Raw genomic sequence first — 22305 nt, 5'->3', positions numbered from 1 at the left:
TCAAATTACTGTGTACAGACAACCTCATTTTCTCAGAGGTGTGGTTATCCCTACTTTGCAAATAAGTTTTGCTCTGCAGGCTATTCCCAAGTAACTCTTCCTGGCAATCCTTCATACCCCAGCTGTGCTGCTTAGCTTTGGTTTGGCATCACAACCCTATTGGGAAATTGCCCATCTTCCCTGGCTAGCTTGGAACAGCTCTCCTTGTTGGAGTGCAGTTTGTCACATGGTAGCTCCCAAGGGCCAGTGGCACAATCAGGGCTGCAGGGTGTTAAGCCACATACAAGGAGTGAGCTGTCACAGCACCCTGGGTGAGCAGAAGTGCCCTACAGTTAAAAGGATAATACCTTGTCCCAAAGAGATTACAGAGGACAAGTTGGAAGGGGTTTGGCAATGAAAGCAAGGCATTAGTGTGTACTTAGGGACACGGAGTGATGGAGGGAAGAAATGCTGTCAGAGCCTTCAGCTGCATTGCCACTGCTCTGTGCAAGCTGCAGTGCTTCCACCCCCCAAGCCCTTCACCCACCCCTCGGAAGCAGAGATACTCAGAAAGAGACCCTCAAGCCCAGCTGGAGCATGTGGCCTCAGCAAGGGCTGGATCTCACTCCAGGAAAGGGGATTCACTGCACTGACCCACAGGCTGTGGTGGGACACCCTGGGGTAGGAGCGCTGCGATTCCACAATGAGTCAGTGTGAGAGAGGGGCATTTCCAGGCAAGAAACCGTACCAGAGGTGGGATAATTCCCCCTCTTCAGGAATCCTGTGTTCTGAAGCAGCCTACAGCTGTAATATGAATGCTCAGGGCTACAGGATGTCAATCTGTCTGCAAGTCTGTATTCTTTCCTATTCCACATCACTGTTTCCACATTTGGACCTGGGGGTTTTTTAAACATGCAATTTTTCCCCCTTACAAGATCAGTGTTAAAATCTTTTTTGACTATCATTTGACTATTTCACCTCTGAGTGTGTAACTTGGAGCACTAAGCACATGGCTTTTAAACTCATACATCTTTAGAGTCAAGTATATACCTGAAATATTTCTTAGAAACAAAGTCACTTGCAAGTACTTTGCAAGTATGCTCTAAGGGCACAGGTCTTTTGTCCCAGTTTAACAGCAGGACTAACTCTCCGAAACAAGACTTCTCAGATATATCTTGCAAAACATTATCAGTTCAGTTATGCTAATGATATATTTATACACTGAAAGTGAGACTTATGGAATTGAAAAAAACAGTAGCAAGTAGGACAATACTAATTTTAGATACTGAAGCTGTTGATTAAGAATTATTTTCTTGGGATCAAAGCACATGGTTATGGAAAAATTAGCAGAGTTTAATTTGCATGGAACAGAAAAATCTGCTTATATAAAGAAAGAGAAAAATGACTCCTGAAAGAGATGAACACTTGAAATGCTGTCAAGAACATACAGGAGGCTATACCAAAACAGTAAATAGCTATAGCTAAACAGTCAGCACTCTGTACATAATTAAAAGTAGTATTTGCAATAATCTGATAATATCAGGCTTTACATTGCAAAACAGCACTGGTTTGAGTTCAGAGAAACCCACAGGCAAACAAGGCCCAAACAAAACACACCATTGGAACCATCAGCAGCCTCATCCCCAAGCTCAGAAACAAAGTAGACCACTGCAAAACGTTTGTTATAAATTAATTTTGAGTGGTTGAGAACATTTTTGGAATTGAATTAAACAGGCTGCGTGACTCATTTTTGCCTGAACGGCTGCGGTTTCCAGTCCCTGCCACCCTCCCACAGGGGACTCGGCTCGCCAGGCCCACACAGCGCGGCCGCGCCTGGGACCGGATGGCTCCGGACCGTGTCAGCAGCCCTTTGCGCCGGATCGGGACCGAAATCCTGCAGTCTGTAAACCCAGAGGGGATCTGAGCCGCCTCTGCTGAGATTCATCCAGCCTCAGGCACGGTGAGCCGGCAGCAGGAGCCAGCATTGAGCCGTGTCTGCCCGCAGCCGTCCGCAGCCAGCAGGACCTGAGGGAAAGCCGCGATCGCCGAGCAGCAAAGCAAAGCCACTGCTGCTCGCTCCTGTCGTCCACCAACAGCTGCCTTTCAGAAATCGAGTGCTACGAGAGACCAAAGCTCTTTCCTTCCCTGCAAACTCTGAAGAGATGAGGCAGCTCGGCTCCATTCGGACCCCAAGGGGGCCTCAGGGCGTGCTGCTTCTCAGCAAGTTTGGAAATTCCACCCTAAATATTACGGGACATACCCCTGGGGCTGCCACAGAGCTAACACAGAGATACATTTAGAGCAACAGGGGCCCACATCAGCCAAGGCTCGGTACACACGCAGGCAGACAGAGCACTACCTCTTCTCAAACTTGGAAGAAAGAAAAGGTATAAAGCTATAGATTTGTTTAACCCAAGCAATATGGAATTCTTCTACAATGAGTAATAGACATCATGGCACAAACTCAACTTTGGTCTAAAAGAAATAAAAATATCTCCCCACTAGTCTCCAAAGCTATCTTCTAAAGATAACACAAACACCTGCTGTATTTTAAAGGCATTTCATATCACTGAAATTTTTCTCCACTATTTCTCTTTCAATTTACAGATCAGGACTCAGCAGGTACCTTGCAAAAGGTTGATTCCTAAAACAGGAGAAGCCAGATATCATCTTCCTGAAGGAAAATATGTCCAGCTCTGATGAGGACAAGAGCAGAGCCTCCAATGACCTTGTTTGGGTTCAATGAGCACAACACAAGCAACAGCATTTGTGCAAATTATGCTCCCTAGTTAAAAAATAAATCTGCATTTCTTTAGTCCCCTTTTTTTACATACCCCCAGGTCACGTTTCAACAGTTATGTGTGACCTTAAACCCAAACTTCATGGAAGGGATCTCAGCAGTCCCAGTTGGGCAAACATTTTGGGGCTGTAAAAGCTGATATCATGTCTTGAGTGCCAGCCACACTCCCAGCTCCCAACAGACTCTGTTAACTTCACCGACTGTCCCTTATCTCCAACCCTTCTGCTGCACACACTGTAGGGATATTTTGGCTTCCTTTCTCCTGCCTTACATCAAGGAGCTCCCCATCCTGGCCTGCTGCTCACAAAACAATTTATCAGGTCTTATTTCATTGCACAGGGCCCTCACCCCTGGGCCCCCACCCTGTCCCCCAGCACGCCGTGGTGCTGGCAGCAGGCAGGAGGGGAGGCGTGGGCTTGCTCTGGAGAAAAGCGCGCCAGCGGGCTGATCTTGGTGCCAGAGCCCTCTGTCATGGCTCTCCTGCAGCAGGCCACTGACTTCTATTTCCCCTTTCACTAGAATTCAAATCTGTGAAATTTCAAGACACTTGATACCTTTAACACTTCCACATCTCTGGCAAATGTAATGCAAAGCTGAAAATGAGTGCAAAAGTTATTGGGAACCAAAAGATACAGACACACTGCCTGTCACAATCATCTCACTACTTTATAAAGTAAAAGCAACCTTGTAAAAACCTTACCAAAATCCTGGGAAATCTGGTAAAAAGGGTAGGTAAAAGTCTGTGGTGATTCCATCAAAGTGTCCTGATGGCTTCCCAGCATGGCAACCACAATCCAGCCTGGCCTCCACTGGGCGTTACAACAGCAATTCGGCACTGCTGGCAGCACAAGCAAGTCTGGCACGAAGAGAAACCAGTGGTTTCCTCCTTACTAATGCAGGAGGAAGCACAGGACTTCCTCTCTGCCTCCTCCGGTGCTGCAGGAGTGAAAGAAGATATGGCAATCCAAAGATATATCAGTGCAGAAAAAAAAAATTAAAAGAGAGAAAGAAAAGAAACCCAGAGCAGGGCACACTGTCACTGTTTAAAACGTAGGTGAGATTTAAATAGCAATAATCCCCAGAAACTATCTAGTTCAGGTCATCAACTAACAAGCTGGTTAATTCCTGTAAGGATTAATGCTTGAAATTATTATGCCTGACAGATGTTTGCTGAATGGGAACTGAATACACAGGATGAAGACCAGCAAGAAGTAAAAGTGCAGACAGGTACATCAGAGCTGAGATTTTACAAATCATTAACTCATGCTCTAACGTAATAATAATTTTCCTTATCTTCCATTTCTTTTTTTTTTTACTCTAGCAGGAAATTCCCTTCACAGACTGACACACTAATCTAGATTCTGCTCTCAGTTACAATCATGCAAGACAAAAAGGAGGTGAGCTGATATTTTCAGGAAATACCTCTGCTGCACAATTCAGCTGAATGGAATAAACTTTGCAGGCATTACCTGTCCCTCACAAGGGAGTACATGATAAATTCTCCTTCCCTAATTCCCCAAAACTATTGGAAAATATAAAGCACCATTCTCCCTTGATTAATTAAGATCCTGCTGGGTACTCCAGCTTTTAGGCATTCAATAAAACCCACTGGTTTGCTCTACCTAGCCCACTACCATGTGCATTGTCCTGATGGTGTAGATCTAATACACTCCAGGACCAAAACAGCTGTCACTTTCTCAAGCTGGTGTAAATCCAAAGCAGGTCCATAAGGCCACAATCTCTCAACCTTTGTAGCTGCTGTATGCCATACTTTATATCACACTGAACAGCATTTCTAGAATTACAGCTAATATAGAGCAGAGGTGGAGAAACCAGTGAAAGCAAAACATGGGGGGAAAGTTGTTTTGAATTCTACCTCCAAATTAGAAGCTACAGATAAAAATAGGGATAAAACTGTGAGCCTCTCCATCCATTTTGGAATCAGGCAGCACAAGGGAAGAGCATGGGGAAAAACCAAAGAGAGGAACAAGGATGGATGAAAACCTAGGTGGATGAACAAGAGTGGAATAGAAAATGTTTATCGAGCTAATCTGTGAAGTTACTAATACAGAGAATTAACTGAAGACCAGCAGCCTCAGAGAGGCTGTGACCCCCATGTGCAGCAGTGACCTCAGCTCAGCCAACCAAACAGAATTTCAGTAAAAAACAAATCCCAAGGGACAGAAGAGGAGGAACATGTTAAGAATTCATAGTGCTGATCGTACCTCTAGAGAGGGAACTGATACATCAACCATTTTCCTACTGTCTTGTTAGCCTTTTGCTAACATGAATAATCCTTAGAACTATAAGAACATCTCAAAACACATCAGGATAAGAAGATCTCAAAACACATGCAGACTAAACTATATGATGCCTAAGGGATGTAAACTAGAGATTGGTCCACTTATCTGAAAGTCAAATTATGGTTGTTTTAGAATTATGTTGTTTGAAGGGGAGGTTTTAAATGCCTAAAAGTGAACCTCTTTTTCACTTTCCCCTTGTTCTCTCTCTCTTGTGGTATATCCAAAAAAACTAGTAATCCTAAAGACTAGTAATACTGAAGAAGCAGCTCATACATGGCCAACATCAGCTATGCATAGCAGCTTTTGAAACAAGGTAAGAATCAGTCTCTTTGGATGACCAATCTAGAAGGCAAAGGAACTCTCCTGTTGACTACAGCCAGCCACAAGCTAGAGATAGCAATGAGAGAATAAACAGTGAAAAATGCAGCATTCCCACAAAACTTTCTGTAAGTTAGTATCACAACATATTTAAAATATATAAAAACCACATTACCACTTCAGCATAATTCCCTTTATTTTTCCATATTTTTAAGAAAACCAGATTCAGCAAAATATTCCAAATATCCTCACAACATCTGACTTGCCATCTCTTTTTTCTCATATAAAGAAGTCAATTTCCAGTTTCAGAGAGGGATGAAACTTTTCCCCACTCTTCTGGCCAACTATCGTTTATGTTACGGTAGCCCTTCTTTGGGCTGATGCGTCTAAGTTCAAACAGGGATTCAGTTACATCTGTAGCTGTGGTAACATCTGCTGTAGCTGTAACTCTTGTAACACATCTGTTGGATGATCTCAGATTACCTGGCAGCCCGTGGGCACTGAGAAGGAAACATTTCTGCAAACCCAGTGCAGCCCACGGAGTTAAATGACTACACTGCCCCACTGATTAATCTACTGTAAGTGATACTCAGGGCAGAGTGGCCTCATTGCCCACTAACAGTCTGCATCTTCAAGCAGGCAGTGATGTATTTGTCCTCTAACTGCTCAGGAGACAGAAGTTGTCACCCCAGCTGGGTTGCAAGGGTTATAAATTACAATGTTGTCTGAGCTCTGACAAAGAGCTATGAAACTCCTCAGATAGGAAACAGAGCAGCAGTATAAAAATCTTCAACCATAGCAACTGTGTTATATATTTTTACTACTCTGCAGAAGATATTTCTAACTATGTTTTAGTTGTGAATTAGAATAACATTGGTATAAAGGGACTGTCAGTGCAAGTGCTTCTCACCAAACAATCTGGTTTGGAATTGCTGCGAAAGGACTTTTCAGAAAAGAAACACATCAAGCAATCAGGTTTTCCTAAGTACTGGGCTCGGAGGTACTGGCAGGGATAGCACAGACAGGTGTCAAGCTCTTGATCTCTCTTTCTGGTTTTACACAGTTTCACTCTGTGCAAATAATGAATTGTTATGAAGAACCTAATCATTATGCACAGCCTAATAATTCAGGTGTCCCACCTGGCAAGCTGAGCATCTTAAAGGTCTAGCTTAGGTCATCATTATGCTCTGTTCCATTCAGCAAGGAAAAACAAACAAACAAACAAAAAGTATTTTGATTTACCAGTTAATATTAAAATTCAACCCACACACCAAACCAGGCTAACCAGGCTCCCAAATCTGATCTGAGTAAGACTAAAAGAACCAAGAAGTAGGTTAGCTGCTGATGCAGTTGCTTAACTGAGAAAAACATCTATTTGCAAATCCCCAAACTAAGGTGTAACCTTCTAGTAGCAATAACAGCACTTCACAAATACCAGTGATAGCTGACACAGGAAGGGCACTATAGAAAACAATAACCTGCAGAGCACTGAAGCACATCCAGGTAGATTCCTCAGCAGTGACTAACTACAGTAACTAACTAACGATTCAATAATAAAAGGACTTTAAAAAAAAGGGGGCTGTGACATTTTAAGTATTGGGATTAAACATGCCGACATAATTACTTATAAAAGTGGTTTTAATAAACACCTTCAGCTCTTTCATCAGACAGCAAATACTACTTCACTCTGCAGACCAGAATGACAGCTCCAGCCCTCCTCCATCACGAGGTATTCACAGAATCTTGGAATGGCTGAGCTTGGAAGGGACCACTGAGCTCATCTAATCCAACCTCCCTGTTCAGTCTGGGTCCTAGTAAAGAATGTTACTATGGATTGCGTCCAGATGGCTTTTGAATCTCTATAAGTCTCTTTTGAGTCTCACAATATGCAATAGCTTGACAAGCAAAGACCTGAGGGGAAAAATAAAGTAAAGCTGAAGGCAAAAATACCCTTAGGGATGCTGGTAGCTCCATCACAAACAGGAATTTCTCTTGAAGAAAAAACAAACAGAACGAAACCAACCAACCAAAAGAACACCTCCCAAAACAAGCAAAAAACAACAACAAAAAACCAAACAAGCAAAAAGAAAAACCCTAAACAAACAAACAAACAAAAAATAACCCAAAGACACTTTAAATATTCTCTTTTTTGTTAGGCTGCAGACATTTTCTGTAGATTGGCATTTCACACCAGCAGCTCAACTAATGGAGTCAGAAGGTTTATAATCTGAGAAGACAAGGGAAAATCCCAAGCTCTGGTAAAGCCAAGGGCAATACTGTCACAGAGCCAAGATTTCTACCCTGACTCCTGTGGACTTAAAAGACAAGGCAACAAGTAAATTTTTCCTTGGGTGCTCTCTTAATCTGGAGATCTAAATTAATGTGCGTCTGCGGTGTTTATTACTGAGCCAGTGTTATTAGCCAGTGTTAAAGTCTTGTACTTCACACAAAGCCTGTGCTCAACCTGCTGCACCTATAGACCAATTCTGCTGACTTACATAAGAAACATCACCTACATTTGCCAACTGCTGTCATCTGCCATTCATGTAACCACTACCAAAGACTTAAGTGCTCATGCAAAGACTCTTGCATTAAGAAAAATCAGTCATCTAAGCTAAAGGAAATGCACAGCCTGGGGAAGAACTGACAGCTTCAGAACTGACTGAAATTATTTCTTTTATTTAGTCACAGAAGCTTTAATGTAGAAGGATATTTTCTCACATGACCCAGTCTTTGCATGTAACTGATTTGAAAATGCAGTGGGTACATCAGTACTTGTATACTTTCCACCTTCAGCTTCCCTGAAATCCTTCAGGCTGCACTGATGGAGCACAGAGCCTGGATAAAGACCAGCTGTTACATCTCTCAAACTACTCCTCAGTCAGAACCAACACATGTTCTTATGATACAATTGCCTCATTATAATGGCAGGAAGATAACAAAGCATGTAATGCTTTAAATCACGTATCACTTCTATGTGAGATGGAGATAAAACACAGCCAAAAGTAACCCCTACACTTCTTTCACAGTTTGATTTATTTTGTTGTTGTGTCAGTCCAGATGAGTGAGTAGGCGAGTCAGTGTGTGAGATAATCTTTTAGGGTGAAATCTCCAATGTTGGTTTTTAAATAAAACAGTACCCAGATGCACTGTGGGTGGTTTACTCTGTCACAGCTGTGACACCCTCCCACCTGGTACCTACAACACAGCTGCCACACACATCGAGAGTACCCTGTGGGATAAGATGTTAGTGTCCCATTTCACAGATGAAGACACTGATGCTCTCAGCAGCATCTATCAGCCTTTGACAGACCCAGGAACACACAAAGCATCCAACATCACTGGTCCCATTTTAAACCTCTGACTATACATGCTCCTTCCAGATCACAGAGCAAACTCGTGGCAGGCAAAGCTGCATTAGAGGTTTAGACTGGATGTTAGGAAGCACTTCCTGCCTAACAGGGTGGTCAAACATTGCAATAGGCCTCCTAGAGAGGTGGTCAATGCCCCAAGCCTGTCAGGGCTTGAGGCATTCAGTGCCCTTAATAATGTGCTTTAACTTTTGCTCAAACTCAAAGTGGTCAGGCAGGTGATTGTTGTAGATCCCTTTTATTCTTACTATAATCATAATCAACCACAAGGGGAGCGCAGGTAGCCTTTATGTAAAGTGTGTCTAGGATTCCCTGGTGACAGACCCTAGATCTACTTACTACATGTAACAGTAAGATCCCCAGCACAAGCTGTCCCACGTGGGGCTCTCATTCAGTTTGTGCTCCCAAGTATTACTGTCATGTTCTCAAAAGGCTTTCTGCATAGCACAACTGTAACAGCACATATTTCACCTTTCAATGCCACTAAATAAACACAAATCAAGAACAAAACAAACAAGCCACAGCTTGATACCTGAATTCCAATCAAATTACAATCTCCTGGTTCTTCTGGTTTCCTGCAATCAAGAACAAAACAAACAAGCCACAGCTTGATACCTGAATTCCAATCAAATTACAATCTCCTGGTTCTCCTGGTTTCTGGTTATCTCTTTCTGGTTATCTCTTAATTTCTTCCAGTATGTTTTTTTATCCACCTGTTCAGTGATATCCCAAGGCTGAGACTGCCCTGTAATCCTCAGTCTGTTATAATCAAAGCAGACATTCCCTTGAAATTCCTTGATATGAAGGACTTCATAGGAAGTCCATGTATTTTGTTTAAATGTAACATAGAAAGGAAGCTTGTAACAGCAGAGACATTAAAAGTCAGTTCTAAGTGAAATAAATGTTTCCACACCCCATTGAAACCAACACACTTTTCTTGAAATACAATTAAGCGGTGTGCACAGACAGAGACATCAAAGATTGCTTATTAACCTGATATGGGGTGCCAGTGAGAACCACCACCCCTGTCAGACCTACCAATCTTTCCTCAGCATTGAGGTAGGGCCACTTCAGATGCCTGAAGTTAAATACCCCAGGGCTCTGCTGTCTGAGCAGTATTTCTGTAATTCAGGCAGTACCATCCTGTGATGCAATTTATTAGCAATACAGGAACAGATGATAAGCAGCAGCTCAGGCTACTTTAAGTCTACAAAGCAGTGAATCCACAGCGATGTTGAGCATGTTGCAGGTCATCAGTCCTTGTGGAAGGCAAGGACTGACTTGGAGCTTCAGCTCTGCAGAAGGTCTGTAAGGAGCAATTCTCATGAAAGGATCTCCACTTTCAGTTTAAAAGACTCCATTTCCTTAATACTTCAACTGCTATGCCCTTAACAAACACTGGAAAACAAACAGGAAGAGTAAACTTTCAAACTAAAGAACAAGACTGTGTTTAAGTTGATGCTGACAACACTGCAGCTAGTCATGGAAATATTATAAGAAAACTCTGCATATGCCACCATCAGCCTCAGGCAATAAAACTCTATTTCAGACCAAAATGTAAGCAAAATTTAAGGCTGTGACATTTGGGCCCTATAACTAATCATTATCATGCTGTTTTGAACTTTAAACACTGCATTTGATGGCAACTGATGACACAATGACACTTTTCAGTTTTTCTCGTGTCATTTCAGACTACTTTAACCAATATTAACTGAAGACACTAAATTCCTATCACTCAGTTGTTTGCAGAACAGACTTGCATGATCAAATGGGACCCTGACCACCTGTTTTGCATGTTTTAATTTCATTGAATTGCAGCCTGAACAAGCTGATAGGTTACTGACCATCAGTAAGCACTAAAATATATTTTCCTTCAAGAGTAAGACTGCACTTACTGCAGTCCAAAGACAGTAAGAAGGCTTTTTCAGCCAGACTCAAAGAGATATTAAAGGACCTGGTATTTATTCCTGTTGATCTCAGGTGCCTGATACCTTTGTCTTCATATAGAAAATGTGCCAAGCAAAAAAGTCCCTTGCCAGTTACACCCTCTGTTAATTTCTGGAGCTCAAACATTTTTCCTGCTACAATGTGTTCTTTTCATTTCACATGCCTGAATTGCCAGGATTCACACTTGGCCCACAATCCTTATGTGGAAATACACAATCCAGTTATAAGGGGTCCTTTCTAAGGACACTATTGAACCTGTCTGAGGTAGAACATGTTTGAGAGGACAGGTCAAAGCTGTGCCACACAACCCCATCTGCAGCTGACAAGGACTAACAGTTAAAAACCCCAAATCAAAACAGAAATCCAGTGTCTTGTCATTGCTACCAATGATCTGGGATTTGGCCTGCCAGCACACATTATTTTGAGTAACGATGAATGGTCACTGCTTTTCACACTTGGCCCACAATCCTTATGTGGAGATACACAATCCAGTTGCTTGGTTTCATGGGAATTATGCTTATATGATGGCAGTCTTGAAACTGTTGGCCAATTTTGTCACAATAAAATAAATCTAAAGACACTAGCTGAGATCATAGCCCTTCTGTACTTGTGCAAATGTTTGCCTGGCAAAACAAAGACAGGAGTTGTGCCCTGGAGATGCAGGGATGGAAAAACAAAGCACTCTGTGACCAGGCCAGCTCAGGAAATCAGACCTACAGAGTTGTGTTCCTTGGTTGATTAAAAGCATACACTGAATTGTACCAAGAATTTCTGTTTCCCATGTTCAAAATGCAATGTATCATATCAGTGTTACTTGTAATCTTTGAAGTTTTAATGGAGATGCCAGTTCAGGGGCACTTAGAAAATCCTTCTCCCTTTCTCTTTACAGCTTCATTTGCAGCAAACACATTATTCCCAAATGAAGGCTGTCAAATATGAATGTATCACTCAGCCACTGATCTAAAAACTTGGGAAAACTAGCAAGTGTCTGATTTTAGACTTGCTTTTCCCTGTTGGCCTGTTTCTACAAAATTTGCAGGAGCTTAATTACCTTGGAGCTGTTCTCCTTATGTCATACTTGGCTGAAACTGGGAAATGGCAAAAAAATATTACATAAGGGACACACACCAAGACTCATGTGTATACATATATTAAGTGAGGGCAAAAACCCTTGTTTTCAACAGATGCCAGTTATCTTTCTGAAGCTGCAATGCAGGTGTGGAGTATCCCCTCAGGCAGTGGAATTGCTCTCCAAAGTCATGTGCGTGCAAGTACAGCCACATTCTGAAGCCAACCATCCACAAGTGTCTACAACAGTTTTGAGGATGATTTGTAAGCCACAGATAAGTGGAGGAGCACAAAAACATGGCTTATTCCCAAAGAAAAGCTGTTGAGGTTAGTGCACAAAAGCCACACAGAGGACATGTGCCAGGAACAGACTTGGAGGTATGGTACAAGTCCTGGCCAAGGTGAGAGGGAAAGGAGGAGCAGTGAAATATGGCTGAAGGGAACAACTGGAAGTATCAGAAAAAATACAAGAGAGGCAAGCACCACAACACCACACCCTGGAGAGCAGCTAATTCTGTCTTCCTTGGGAATTTGAGGGGACTCCGGATGTGATGATTCACAAACAACATGGAAACAGCACTGGGTGTAGGGGAAAGCTGCTTTTATAGAGGGACCATCGGCACTGTCAGACTCCATTTCCTGACAACGAGTTTGCAGGGAACAATGTTGCTGTGACTCACCAAAAGATGTTTGTTTCTTGTGGAACAAAGAGTCGCCACAAGACCGATTGCAATAAGTTACATTTCCTTGAGATCCAACTGGCTCACACATTTGGCAGCCACAGAGACTGTGCCAAGCTGATGTGCATTTCAACAGCTGCAGATTTGAGACACTTCCAGGAAAAGAAGAAAAACACTTGAAGGCAACCAATCAGCTTTTAAAGTTTTGTGGCATTTTTTAAATTCTTTCCCCAGAAAACAAGCACTCTGCACAAAGATTTTCAGATGACATACATCGTGCCAAGGGCTAAAAAGTAACATCTAAAACTAGGAGCAAGGAAGTGGCAAGAGTAGCATAGTGATTTTATTTTTCATTAATGATTCAAGACAGCCAGGCTTAGATTTGAGGCAAAGGGGAAGACAGGCATCCTTGCTCTGATAAACTCACAAAATAAAGCAGGGTCTTGCAACCATGATTTTCACAATTAGTCATCCTATACATGCATAATTCCTGCAGATTTCAGTCTGTTAACCTATTTGAGAATTGAATAAAATTTTCCTGGACAAAGATCTAAACTCACACAAGGCCAAGCCAATAAGGATGTGTGAATAAAAGAGATGGCAGAGAACAGTGTATGAGAAACCAAAGCCTTAGTATACCTTCGGGTGTGGGGGAACTTTACATACAGAAGTTACACAGAATGTTAGTTACTCTTATAATAGAAAAAACGGGAAACTTTCTGTTTAGGAAGAAAATGTGAGACAAGGTCAGACTCTCTTAAGAGGAATCAGAGCCAAGCTAGGATGTATCAATAGGCTTGAAGGGAAGAGAAGTGGGAATGGAGAAGAGGAACAAGGACCTTGCAAACCGCAGTAGAGTCCTGGCAGTGGGGACCTACAGATGAAGAAATGTGACAGTAACGCTGAGCAACCGGCTTTGGCAACAGCCTGACATCTGTCTGAAGAAGAAAAGTTGCAGAATGCACCTAAGTGCTGAACCAGACTGGCATTCGTTCGCAGACGCGATTTTCTGAAAGAAGCTAAATAAAAGGCTTTGCTATATTACTATATACTATATTACTACATTACTTAGGGAGATATTCTCTCTATATTCTCCCTTTATTACTTAGGGAGATATGCTGCAGTTACTGCAGCTACGATATTTCGTGTACCAGGAGCAGACAGGGAGCTCTCGCAGCACCCACGGAGCTGTCCTGGCAAGGACAGGCGCTGCCGGCGCTGCCGCTCTGCGGCCCCGGCGCTGCCCGCTGCCCCCGTTACACGGGCGGCCGAGCGGGGACCGGGCTGTCCCGGCGCGCCGAGCAACAGGAGGCGGGTCCGGAGCCGGGCGGGCTGACAGCGAGCCCCGCCGAGCGGAGCCCGCCTGCCCCGTGCCGTGCCGCGCTCCCGCCCGGTGGCACGGCACGGCACGGCATAGCAAGGCACGGCACAGGACAGGACAGGACGGTGCAGTGCCAGGCGCCGCCGCCTCGCCGCTTCTCCCCCCGCAGCCCCCCAGCACGGGCAGCAGGCCCCGAGCAGCGCAGCAGGGCCCGTCCCACTCACCGCCGCGGCACCGCCGCCGCCGCCGCTTCTGCGCGGAGGGCCCGCCCTCGCCGCCGCGGCCCGGCCCGGCGGGCGGTGTTATGTAAGCCGAGCCGGCCCGCCCTGCCAGCCCCGCCGGGGACAGCGCGGCCGGGGGAGCCCCGCGCTCTGCTGCTCTTTTTAGAGGAGTGAAATGCAGCACAAGAGGAGAAGCTGAATCTCTCGCAGTGTCGTGTTCTGGGAGACTCGGAGCTCTGGGAGTCACCCAACACTAGGCGACGGGCGACAAGCCCCGGGCGATCCTTGCATGTGCCGGTAGCTCTGGCGACCCGTGCCAACAAGTGGGGAAGTCTCTTAACGTTTCTCTTCCACGGCCAGCAAGCAGGCAGGCAGGCAGGCAGCCTGCATCTCAGCAGTTACACGTGCATGAAACAACCCCAGCTCATCACCGGCAGTGCCAACTGGAATTCATTTGGATGCGTGAAGTGGTATTTTGGGGAAAAACATCAATGAAAACTTAGGAAACAAAACCTCTTTCCATTGTAGTACTGATTCAGGCACAAAGTCTACTGCGTGCGCTCAATTATGCAAAAAAATCAGAAGGAAAAGAAGCAGCAGTGGAGGTGCATTGCCAGCCACAGCATCGGTTCTGTAGCCCAGCGAGAGAAGCCAGTCATTAACATCTTGTGCTGCATCTGCAGCATCAGAAAGTTGTAATCATATGAGAGCCTGTGTGCTGAGCCACTGGGAGGGAAGCAGGAAAGAATGAACAGCTTCTTCATATTTGAACAATAATATAATGTAAACAAATTGAATGAGCCTGTGAAAAGCTTGTATTTCATAAAGCACTAAACCATCCTCTTTGGCAGGGGTTATATTGCTGCCCTCTGCTGCTGGGAAGTTGGGAGGTTCATCTGCCTAACGAGCAGAAAAACGGGCTATTTGCGATAAAAATCTCTGATTACACATAACAGTTCTGTGGCCAAGAGCCTCGAGATAGATAGTTCAAAAGTGGAGGGTGAGCTTCTCAGTTGTGCGAGAGGCAGGGACGACAGCTCTCCAAGGCCGGGTGGGATGGCTGCTTCACCAGCAGCGTTCTCTGGGCTTTCATGAGCTCCGAATGAGCTTCACCAGCAGCGAGGTGATCTGCCATCCATGTGCCAACACACTCTTAACTGGAATTGCTCTGTACTTATATTGCTAAAAAAAAAAAAAAAAAAAAAGCATCAGGAATCCCTATCCCTCACCAACAGTGGAAAAGATCACAGGGAATTTTGTCAGAACTTAATGGTAAGGATTGCACCTTTCAGCTGGTTCTGACCTTGAAGCTTCAACTGCCCACAGTGTATACTGTAGTGGTACAATTTGGGGTGACTATGACCTTTTAAATTGTCACTGAGAGGGCAACTGAATGCTGTAATCTCCTTGTGTTACTGGGCAAGCTTTTCAACTAACTTGGAAAATAATTCATTCGCTAGTTTCACTTTAACAGACTATTTACTTGGAGAAAGTTCACAAACACAATGTGTAAAATTGAATCTATGCCTATGCAACTGCCCTTGCCCATGGTAATTCAGAGCTATCTCTCAATGACCTTTGGAACAGTGTGAGGAAATGGATACAATCCAAAAGGGTTACACTCCAAAGGAATGTGTCTAGGTAAATGACAGAGAATATAAAATCTTACTTGTGAATTTGCCTTAAGAAAGCGGGTTCAGTTATCATGGTAAGTAGACGCTGTTAATGACAGTGATTAATTCCTTAGGAAACCACCCCTTAGGAAGTTACTTTGCATACCTAGATGTTTTAAACCCCTTGTACTCAGAAAGCTTGCTGATGGGGGACAATACATGACTGTATCTAAAAGTTGCTTGAATTAAGCTCCTTTTCTGCATTTCCCCATATGGAGTCTTTCAGGGCTCTGATTCTGCTGCCTCAAAGAGCTTGTACATGCTGAGTTAGAAAAATCCCTACACACGGGCAAACAGCAGGCATTAAGTAAAGAAGCATTCAGTGCATTACTCAAACAATAAAAAGCTGCCCACAAACCACACCTAAATGACAAAGGAGAGGTTAGAATGACTGCAAGCAATGTGGAATGGTGGAGGGGCTTCTGAAAATGAAAGAACAGCAGCCCTAGCTCTCTTTCTTTGGAAGAAAGGAATATATTTTTAGAAGCAGTTAGCCTGGCCTATAAACTAAACCACAAGTATTTAGTCAGTGACTATATAGCATTTTCAGGCATTTCCTGTGATGAGCAGAATGCCCAAGAGACTGGGTGGAAAGCAGCGAATACTACAAAAGTGTTGGCATGGCGTACTACACAGGAGGGCCTGTATGATGTCTGTAGGGTATCAGAGAACCACTTAAAATGCTGCAGGGTATTATTAGTGCTGCTCTCTCTTATTAGTGTAACACACCCATTGATTCATGCTCACAACTGATGACAAACTACTATTACAAGATATTAGGATGTTTTCCTTTATGTTTGCTTGGGTACAGCAATATACTCAAATAATGAGTCACATGGCAGTCAGGGTGGGAGGGACAGCATTTGTTGGCAAGAGTAACATTTCTGTGCAGCATACCAGTGACATGTGAGAGGTTTCAATACTGGAGCTTCTCAGCATTTTTTGTGTGTTGTGTTATAGCTACAAGACATTTCACATTGCTTGACAGAAAGCTTTTGTGGGTGGTGGGGGGAGTTGGTACACAAGAACTCTCTCCTCAGTTAGTGAGGAATCAAGAACTCTAAATGCTGATGACAAAGTAACATATCCTCAGGAGCACCAGACCAAGGACCACACTGGCAAACCAGGCTAACTTCCTGTCTTTTATTCACCCAGAGACCACATGGACTTAAACCCAGCATTTCATATTCTCCCTGCTGCATATGCTGCACTCTAGCTTTTGTCTGATTTGGCTCCACACCTGAGTGACTACCTCCACAGGAAAGTGCAACTTTGTGCTACTGGATCAGTCCTGACACCCTGTCACTTTCAGAGATCAGCCAATATTTTGTTGCGTTAAATTTGGCAGAAAAAATAACACCTTTTTCATCCCAGCTGACCTCAGATATCAAGAGGGGCTGGGGAAAGCTGGGTTAATTCTGAGTGAGAGCAAATTTAACACTAAGGAACAGAAATGCAGGGCAAACGGGCCACTGTAATTGCAGTTATGTTCAATAAGAACTACCACATTTTGAAATTCACAAATGGTGTGATACATTCAAAGTCTGGTCACATCCAATGAACTCTCAATGCTGGTGTAGAAGTCCAGTCCTGATCAATTGCTATCACAGCCAGGTGCAACATACCATAGTTTACTGAGCAACACACAGGCAGGGTCATGATGGAAGAGAAGGCTCCAGGGAGAATTTACAGCACCTTCCAGTATCTAAAGGGGGCCTCTTTAATATGCTTTGAAAGTGTGAAGGAAGCAGAAGCAAAATGGAAGGCTGGAGGTTTAGGAAGATGCAGTGCTAACTTATGTAATTAACAGCAATGCCCCCACTGGAACTCAGCAAATGAGCAGGGGAAGCCAAGACTCCATGAAAATCAGGACTGGAAACCAAATCTCCTGTGTCCAATTTGACTGGATTAGGTTTTCTTCCTTACTACTCTCCACAATTTTTTTTTTAATTATAGAAGCTGCCAACAACTAGTTTAAGAAAATATTCTCTGAAGTCCCTTGAAGAGAGAACAAAGACAACTGTTGATATATGACATTACATAATTAAAGTTATTCCTTGCTTCCCTTCCCACCACAAATAGTTTTGTTACATCAATTTCTCTGAGACTCGCAGTAGTCTGGAGCTACACTTTCACCAATATTAGTCTCCCTTTCCCTAGATATGATAGGTTTGTAGAACAATTTGTTGTATGCCAGTGCTTAAAGGACTGTCAATCTAGGAAGTCTTTAGTTTTAATTTCCTCCTTCCACGGCACACAAACCTTAAATCATTCACCACAGTAGTCAAGCATGAAACTAAAACCGAGCACAGATCTACTTACTCTGATTGTCTCAAACTAAAGTACAGTGAGAGAAAGCAGCTGTGAGGGTACACTTTTGTCTCCTCCTGTCTCCCAGGACTAGCAAGGATGGAAAAGTAGTATATGAACAAAGAGCAAAAGGGCTACTGATAAGAAAGGGAGTCCAAGGATGATTCAGAGTGATCTGAGCATCACTGTGACAAGGAAAGTGATTGTTCGGAAACTCAGAGCTTTTTCCCAGGCTGAAAATGCTTTTGTTTGTCTGTTTAAAATGAAGTCAAGCTGATTATAAAGCAGGCCTTCATACAAGCCCAAGAACTGCTACAATTAAATGACACACAACTTTCAGGGCCAAGTTCTTTATCCTGCAAGTTGCTAGCTATGTTGAGGCTGGGGAGCAATCTCAGCTGCCATGGATATTAGCAAGGGAAGAACTTCAGAGGAAACAAAGTACTGCAGGATGGAAACTTCCATCACATCACCAAATTGCAAGAAATTAACTTGAAGGGAAGCATTAGAAAGCATGCAATTATTTTAAAGGAAATTTAGGAAAGATGCATATGCTTGCATTTGTGGAGAAGCTGCTTGTTCCATAAAGAACTGCTTGCCCTCTAAAGCACATAGTTAATAACTGTTCCCCCCAAAAAACCTGCTTGAGTAATACAGTTATAAAACCACTGCATATGCACAGTGAGAGTAATGAAAATCACTGTATCTACATGGAGCATTTGGAAGTACTCTTTGAAAAGTCAGATTTTCAAAATATACACATAGTCATACTTCAAAATAAAGAATAAAAACATTTTAGAACATTAAAAAAACCCCCCAAACCTCTCTCATACGTATATTGTTATTTTTGTGGGGTTTGTTTGTTTTGTTATTTTAAAATTAACTGCAGAAATCTAAAAATTCAAGTTTCTGGACTCCCCTTTAAGAATTTGCATTTTTACCTCCCACATGAGATACTTTGACTCCGTTTCGTCTTTGAGTCCACACATTACAAATGCAAGTACACCCAACCCACCCACTCCTCCTCTCCCATTTCAAGTTTCTGCTACATGTTTGGGTCTGATTTTCTTCACATCACATAAAAACTCTGCAGAACAAGTGATAAAATATAGTCCTACTGCACTCATGGACACTTTTAACATACACATGACATCAGAATCTGTGGTCAGCAGGCAGGGTTTTAAAACACAGCAAGTTGATTTCACAAACACACATTCCTAGAAAAAATGAAAGAATAAAGGGTGTGCAGAGAAAAAAATCTTTATTGAAACATTGTAGTACCAAGCTTAAAAATTCATAAGAGCTACAAAAAATCTTATAATTAAGATTCTTCATACAAATTCCTTCTATGTTACAAATACAGTGATGTGTGCAAAACTCTTGAACTTTTACTTGGGGAAATCATTCATACAGATGGAAACTCACAGTGATAACATGCTTGGTACTGTCTTCTGCCACAGAGATGATCAAATGGCCAGTGCTACTTATTAAAGCTGAGTTTTTATACCAAGATGCATTTCTCAAAATTACATAGCAAAATACTATAATTAAATATATTTATATATTTAAGAGGTAGGGTAATTCAGAAGTGCTGAACAAGAAAGGATGTAACCACTGAGGCACCAAGCAATCAGCCCTGTTCCTGTGGTCAGTGTGTAACTCCTGGCTCACCCAGATGGAAGCTGCCAGGGCCCCCTCGTGGTCACGACACACACGATAATCACAGATGCTCTTGTGCCTCACTGCACCCGCACATTTTTAAAATTAATGGAGCCAATGAAAGCGCCCCTGTCACCAGTGCTGCGACAGAGCATGCTGGCAAACCTTAACTGGGGCACAAGAATCCTTACAGGCAATGAGTGCCTTGGGGTTTTCCCAGCCTTACTAAAAGCCAAGACACTTCCAGCACTTTGAGTAAATGACAGTTTTACAAATTACAACAGCAGAGACCAAGACTCTGTGTTTGTGACACTGGACAAAAGAGAGCACACAGGAAGCAAAGAACAGGACATGCACATAGTTCCAGTCCCACTCCCCAGCTGCAGGTACAGTTTGTGGTGATTGGGAGGGGGGCTGCAGCCAGTTTCATCCCAATGGGCATAGCTGTGAGCAGCAGGTGAGCAGCACTGCCAGCACTGAGCCAAGGAGTGCCCAGGGGCACTGACCAACCTCCAAAGGGAACACAGGGCACACAGGGGCAGTGCATGGACATGAGAAGTATGAAAGGTTGGGCTGAAGAACACGAAGAGACACTTGCAGCCTTCAGAAGTGATACAGTGTTACTCTGCATGGGCTCATGCCTGAAGCCTTCAAAAGTGGTGTTACTCTGTATGGATTGAATTTATGAAATTGTACAATGACACTGTGTATCACGGCTGTCTCTGCTGCGGCATGGGCTGCAACACCTACCATTCTATGGCTCAGGACTTGATACCAGAATGGTGTCTTTCTATTTAGCAGAAATTTTTTTCTTGAGCTTGCCCAATCTTTTTCTAAGGCTCATCAAAGACTTTAGCACTCCTAATTCCTGGATGAAAAGAGGCCAGAGGTGATCTCATTAGAGGCAGTATTTCTTAGTTCTGCATGGAAATAGATACACATAAAATTATGCTTCCTCTGTAAAACTGACTCAAGAACCACTACCATTTGCAAATCAGAAATAAGGATCTAACAGATTTTCATATGCCAGAACTGTTGCAAGCAGCTTATCCCAAAGAATAAATCTGCTCCTCTAACACAGAGGTCATACTACTTGTCCCTGCTTCAAGAGTGTCATAACTCACAAAGCTCAGTGCAAAGAGGCACACAGTGATATCAGTGTCATTAAGAAGTAAATGAAGTCTAAAGAGTACCTCATGTAAAGGTCCACATTCAGGCCTGAACATGACCTTCTGTTCTATTTGTTAAATGTGGGCCTCAGACATTACTCCTTGGATTATTACCATGACCCCTCTCTGCTGAAGGTATCTTTACATAATTTAAATCAAAGAACTGCCTTAGGTCACGTTTATCCCCATCACTTAAACTGATACAGGTCACTTTGTAAATATTCTTCACCAATCTCATTTATGAAATGGAATGTTGTATTTTAAGGCTAACACAAACACTCTCTTAGGAATATGCCATAAAGCGATGGATATTTGTTAGTTAATCCATGAATATAATTTAATTCAGTTCAGAAACAAACTTGCTTATAGATTTCCAGGTTAGACCCAAAACAGGAAGTTAGGTACAGTTCAGATGTCAAAATGTCAATTTCCCTGTAAAACTCCCACTGCATTTCTGTTTCTGCTGTTTGTTGCACAACTTTTTAAACCTAGCACATTTCCAAAATAACCACGAACATTTCACAGAAGTGTTTTCAGTGTTGATCATTTAGGCAGCCCAGAATTTTAAGAACATTTTAAGTGTTCATAGTGCTCTCAAAATTGAGGATATGCAGATGCTGCCAGATGTTAGCATGATGGTACACTGAGATTATTTACCTGCCATGCAAAACAGGTGGAGTTCAAGCTACCCCACTTAAAAACTTCAACAGAAAAACCTCACCTAAATAGAGCTCAATTGTCAGGGCACAACAAGGGACTTCATTTTCAGTCACTATCACAGCTCAGAATGACACAGACATATCAGCCTTGAACATAAGAACATGTCCTGTTCTGATAAGCAGAAATTAGACTTTTCTCTCTCATTAGCTAATTTAACCCTCCCCTTTTTAAAAAGAAATAAAAGCTTTTGCTGACAGTATCATTCTTGCATGTCTACCTTCTTGTATACCATGTGAGAACAAATTACAAACTTATAAATCATAATTCTGTTCTGCAGCAGAATGCCTGAGTTAACCCGTTTATGACTGACTAGGAGCATTTAAGCCCTATTAAGTTTGAATACTGGTGCTTTTATCAGTGTTTTCAAAATGAGGTGACAGGTCTTCTAACAGGAACATCAGCAAAATGTCAGGAATCTTATGGCAATCCCATTAGTATTTCTTCTGAACAGATGATTTAAATGATTATCTGGAAAACACAAGAAGTTTCACTTAGACTAATAGAAGATGGAACTTGGTGACATAATTATTTGTTTCTAGAGTGTACATGGACAAATTGTTTCAAGTCCTATCAGTAGGTAAAAGTGTTTATCCTCTGAGTGCTGCATATTGCATAATCCAAAAGTATTTGACCAGACTAAATATTTTATTAAAAAGCATTCTGTTAAGCTTAATATCTCATAGGCCAATCTCATAAACTACAATAACGACAAATTCAGTACTTCTATTCAACCTAATACACAAACCTTCTGAGAAGCCTTCCAGCA

The 22305-nt window shown here is 42.8% G+C and overlaps 1 protein-coding gene across 4 annotated transcripts in view; it reads right to left on the bottom strand.

Moving 5' to 3' along the window:
* SYNE3 (spectrin repeat containing nuclear envelope family member 3) overlaps window positions 1–14034 on the bottom strand; it is a 65474-nt gene extending 51440 nt beyond the window's left edge. Inside the window, exon 1 of one of the 4 annotated variants that reach the window (XM_039712612.1) lies at window positions 14012–14034. Coding sequence is in view for 3 of the 4 variants with exons in the window: in XM_039712610.1 (XP_039568544.1) it covers window positions 12467–12557 (91 nt within the window). In the remaining variant the exon portion in view is untranslated. Of the gene's footprint in view, window positions 1–3479; window positions 3601–12466; window positions 12587–14011 lie in introns of those variants that run through there. The other 3 variants (XM_039712610.1, XM_039712609.1, XM_039712611.1) reach the window with 3 other exon arrangements.
* Window positions 14035–22305: the final 8271 nt, after the last annotated feature.

This window comes from Passer montanus, unplaced genomic scaffold, assembly GCF_014805655.1.
Source record: "Passer montanus isolate IOZ18808 unplaced genomic scaffold, ASM1480565v1 scaffold27, whole genome shotgun sequence".
NCBI lineage: Eukaryota > Metazoa > Chordata > Aves > Passeriformes > Passeridae > Passer > Passer montanus.
Note: the sequence above shows the minus strand (reverse complement) of the source record. Positions and strands in the feature narration are given on the sequence as shown.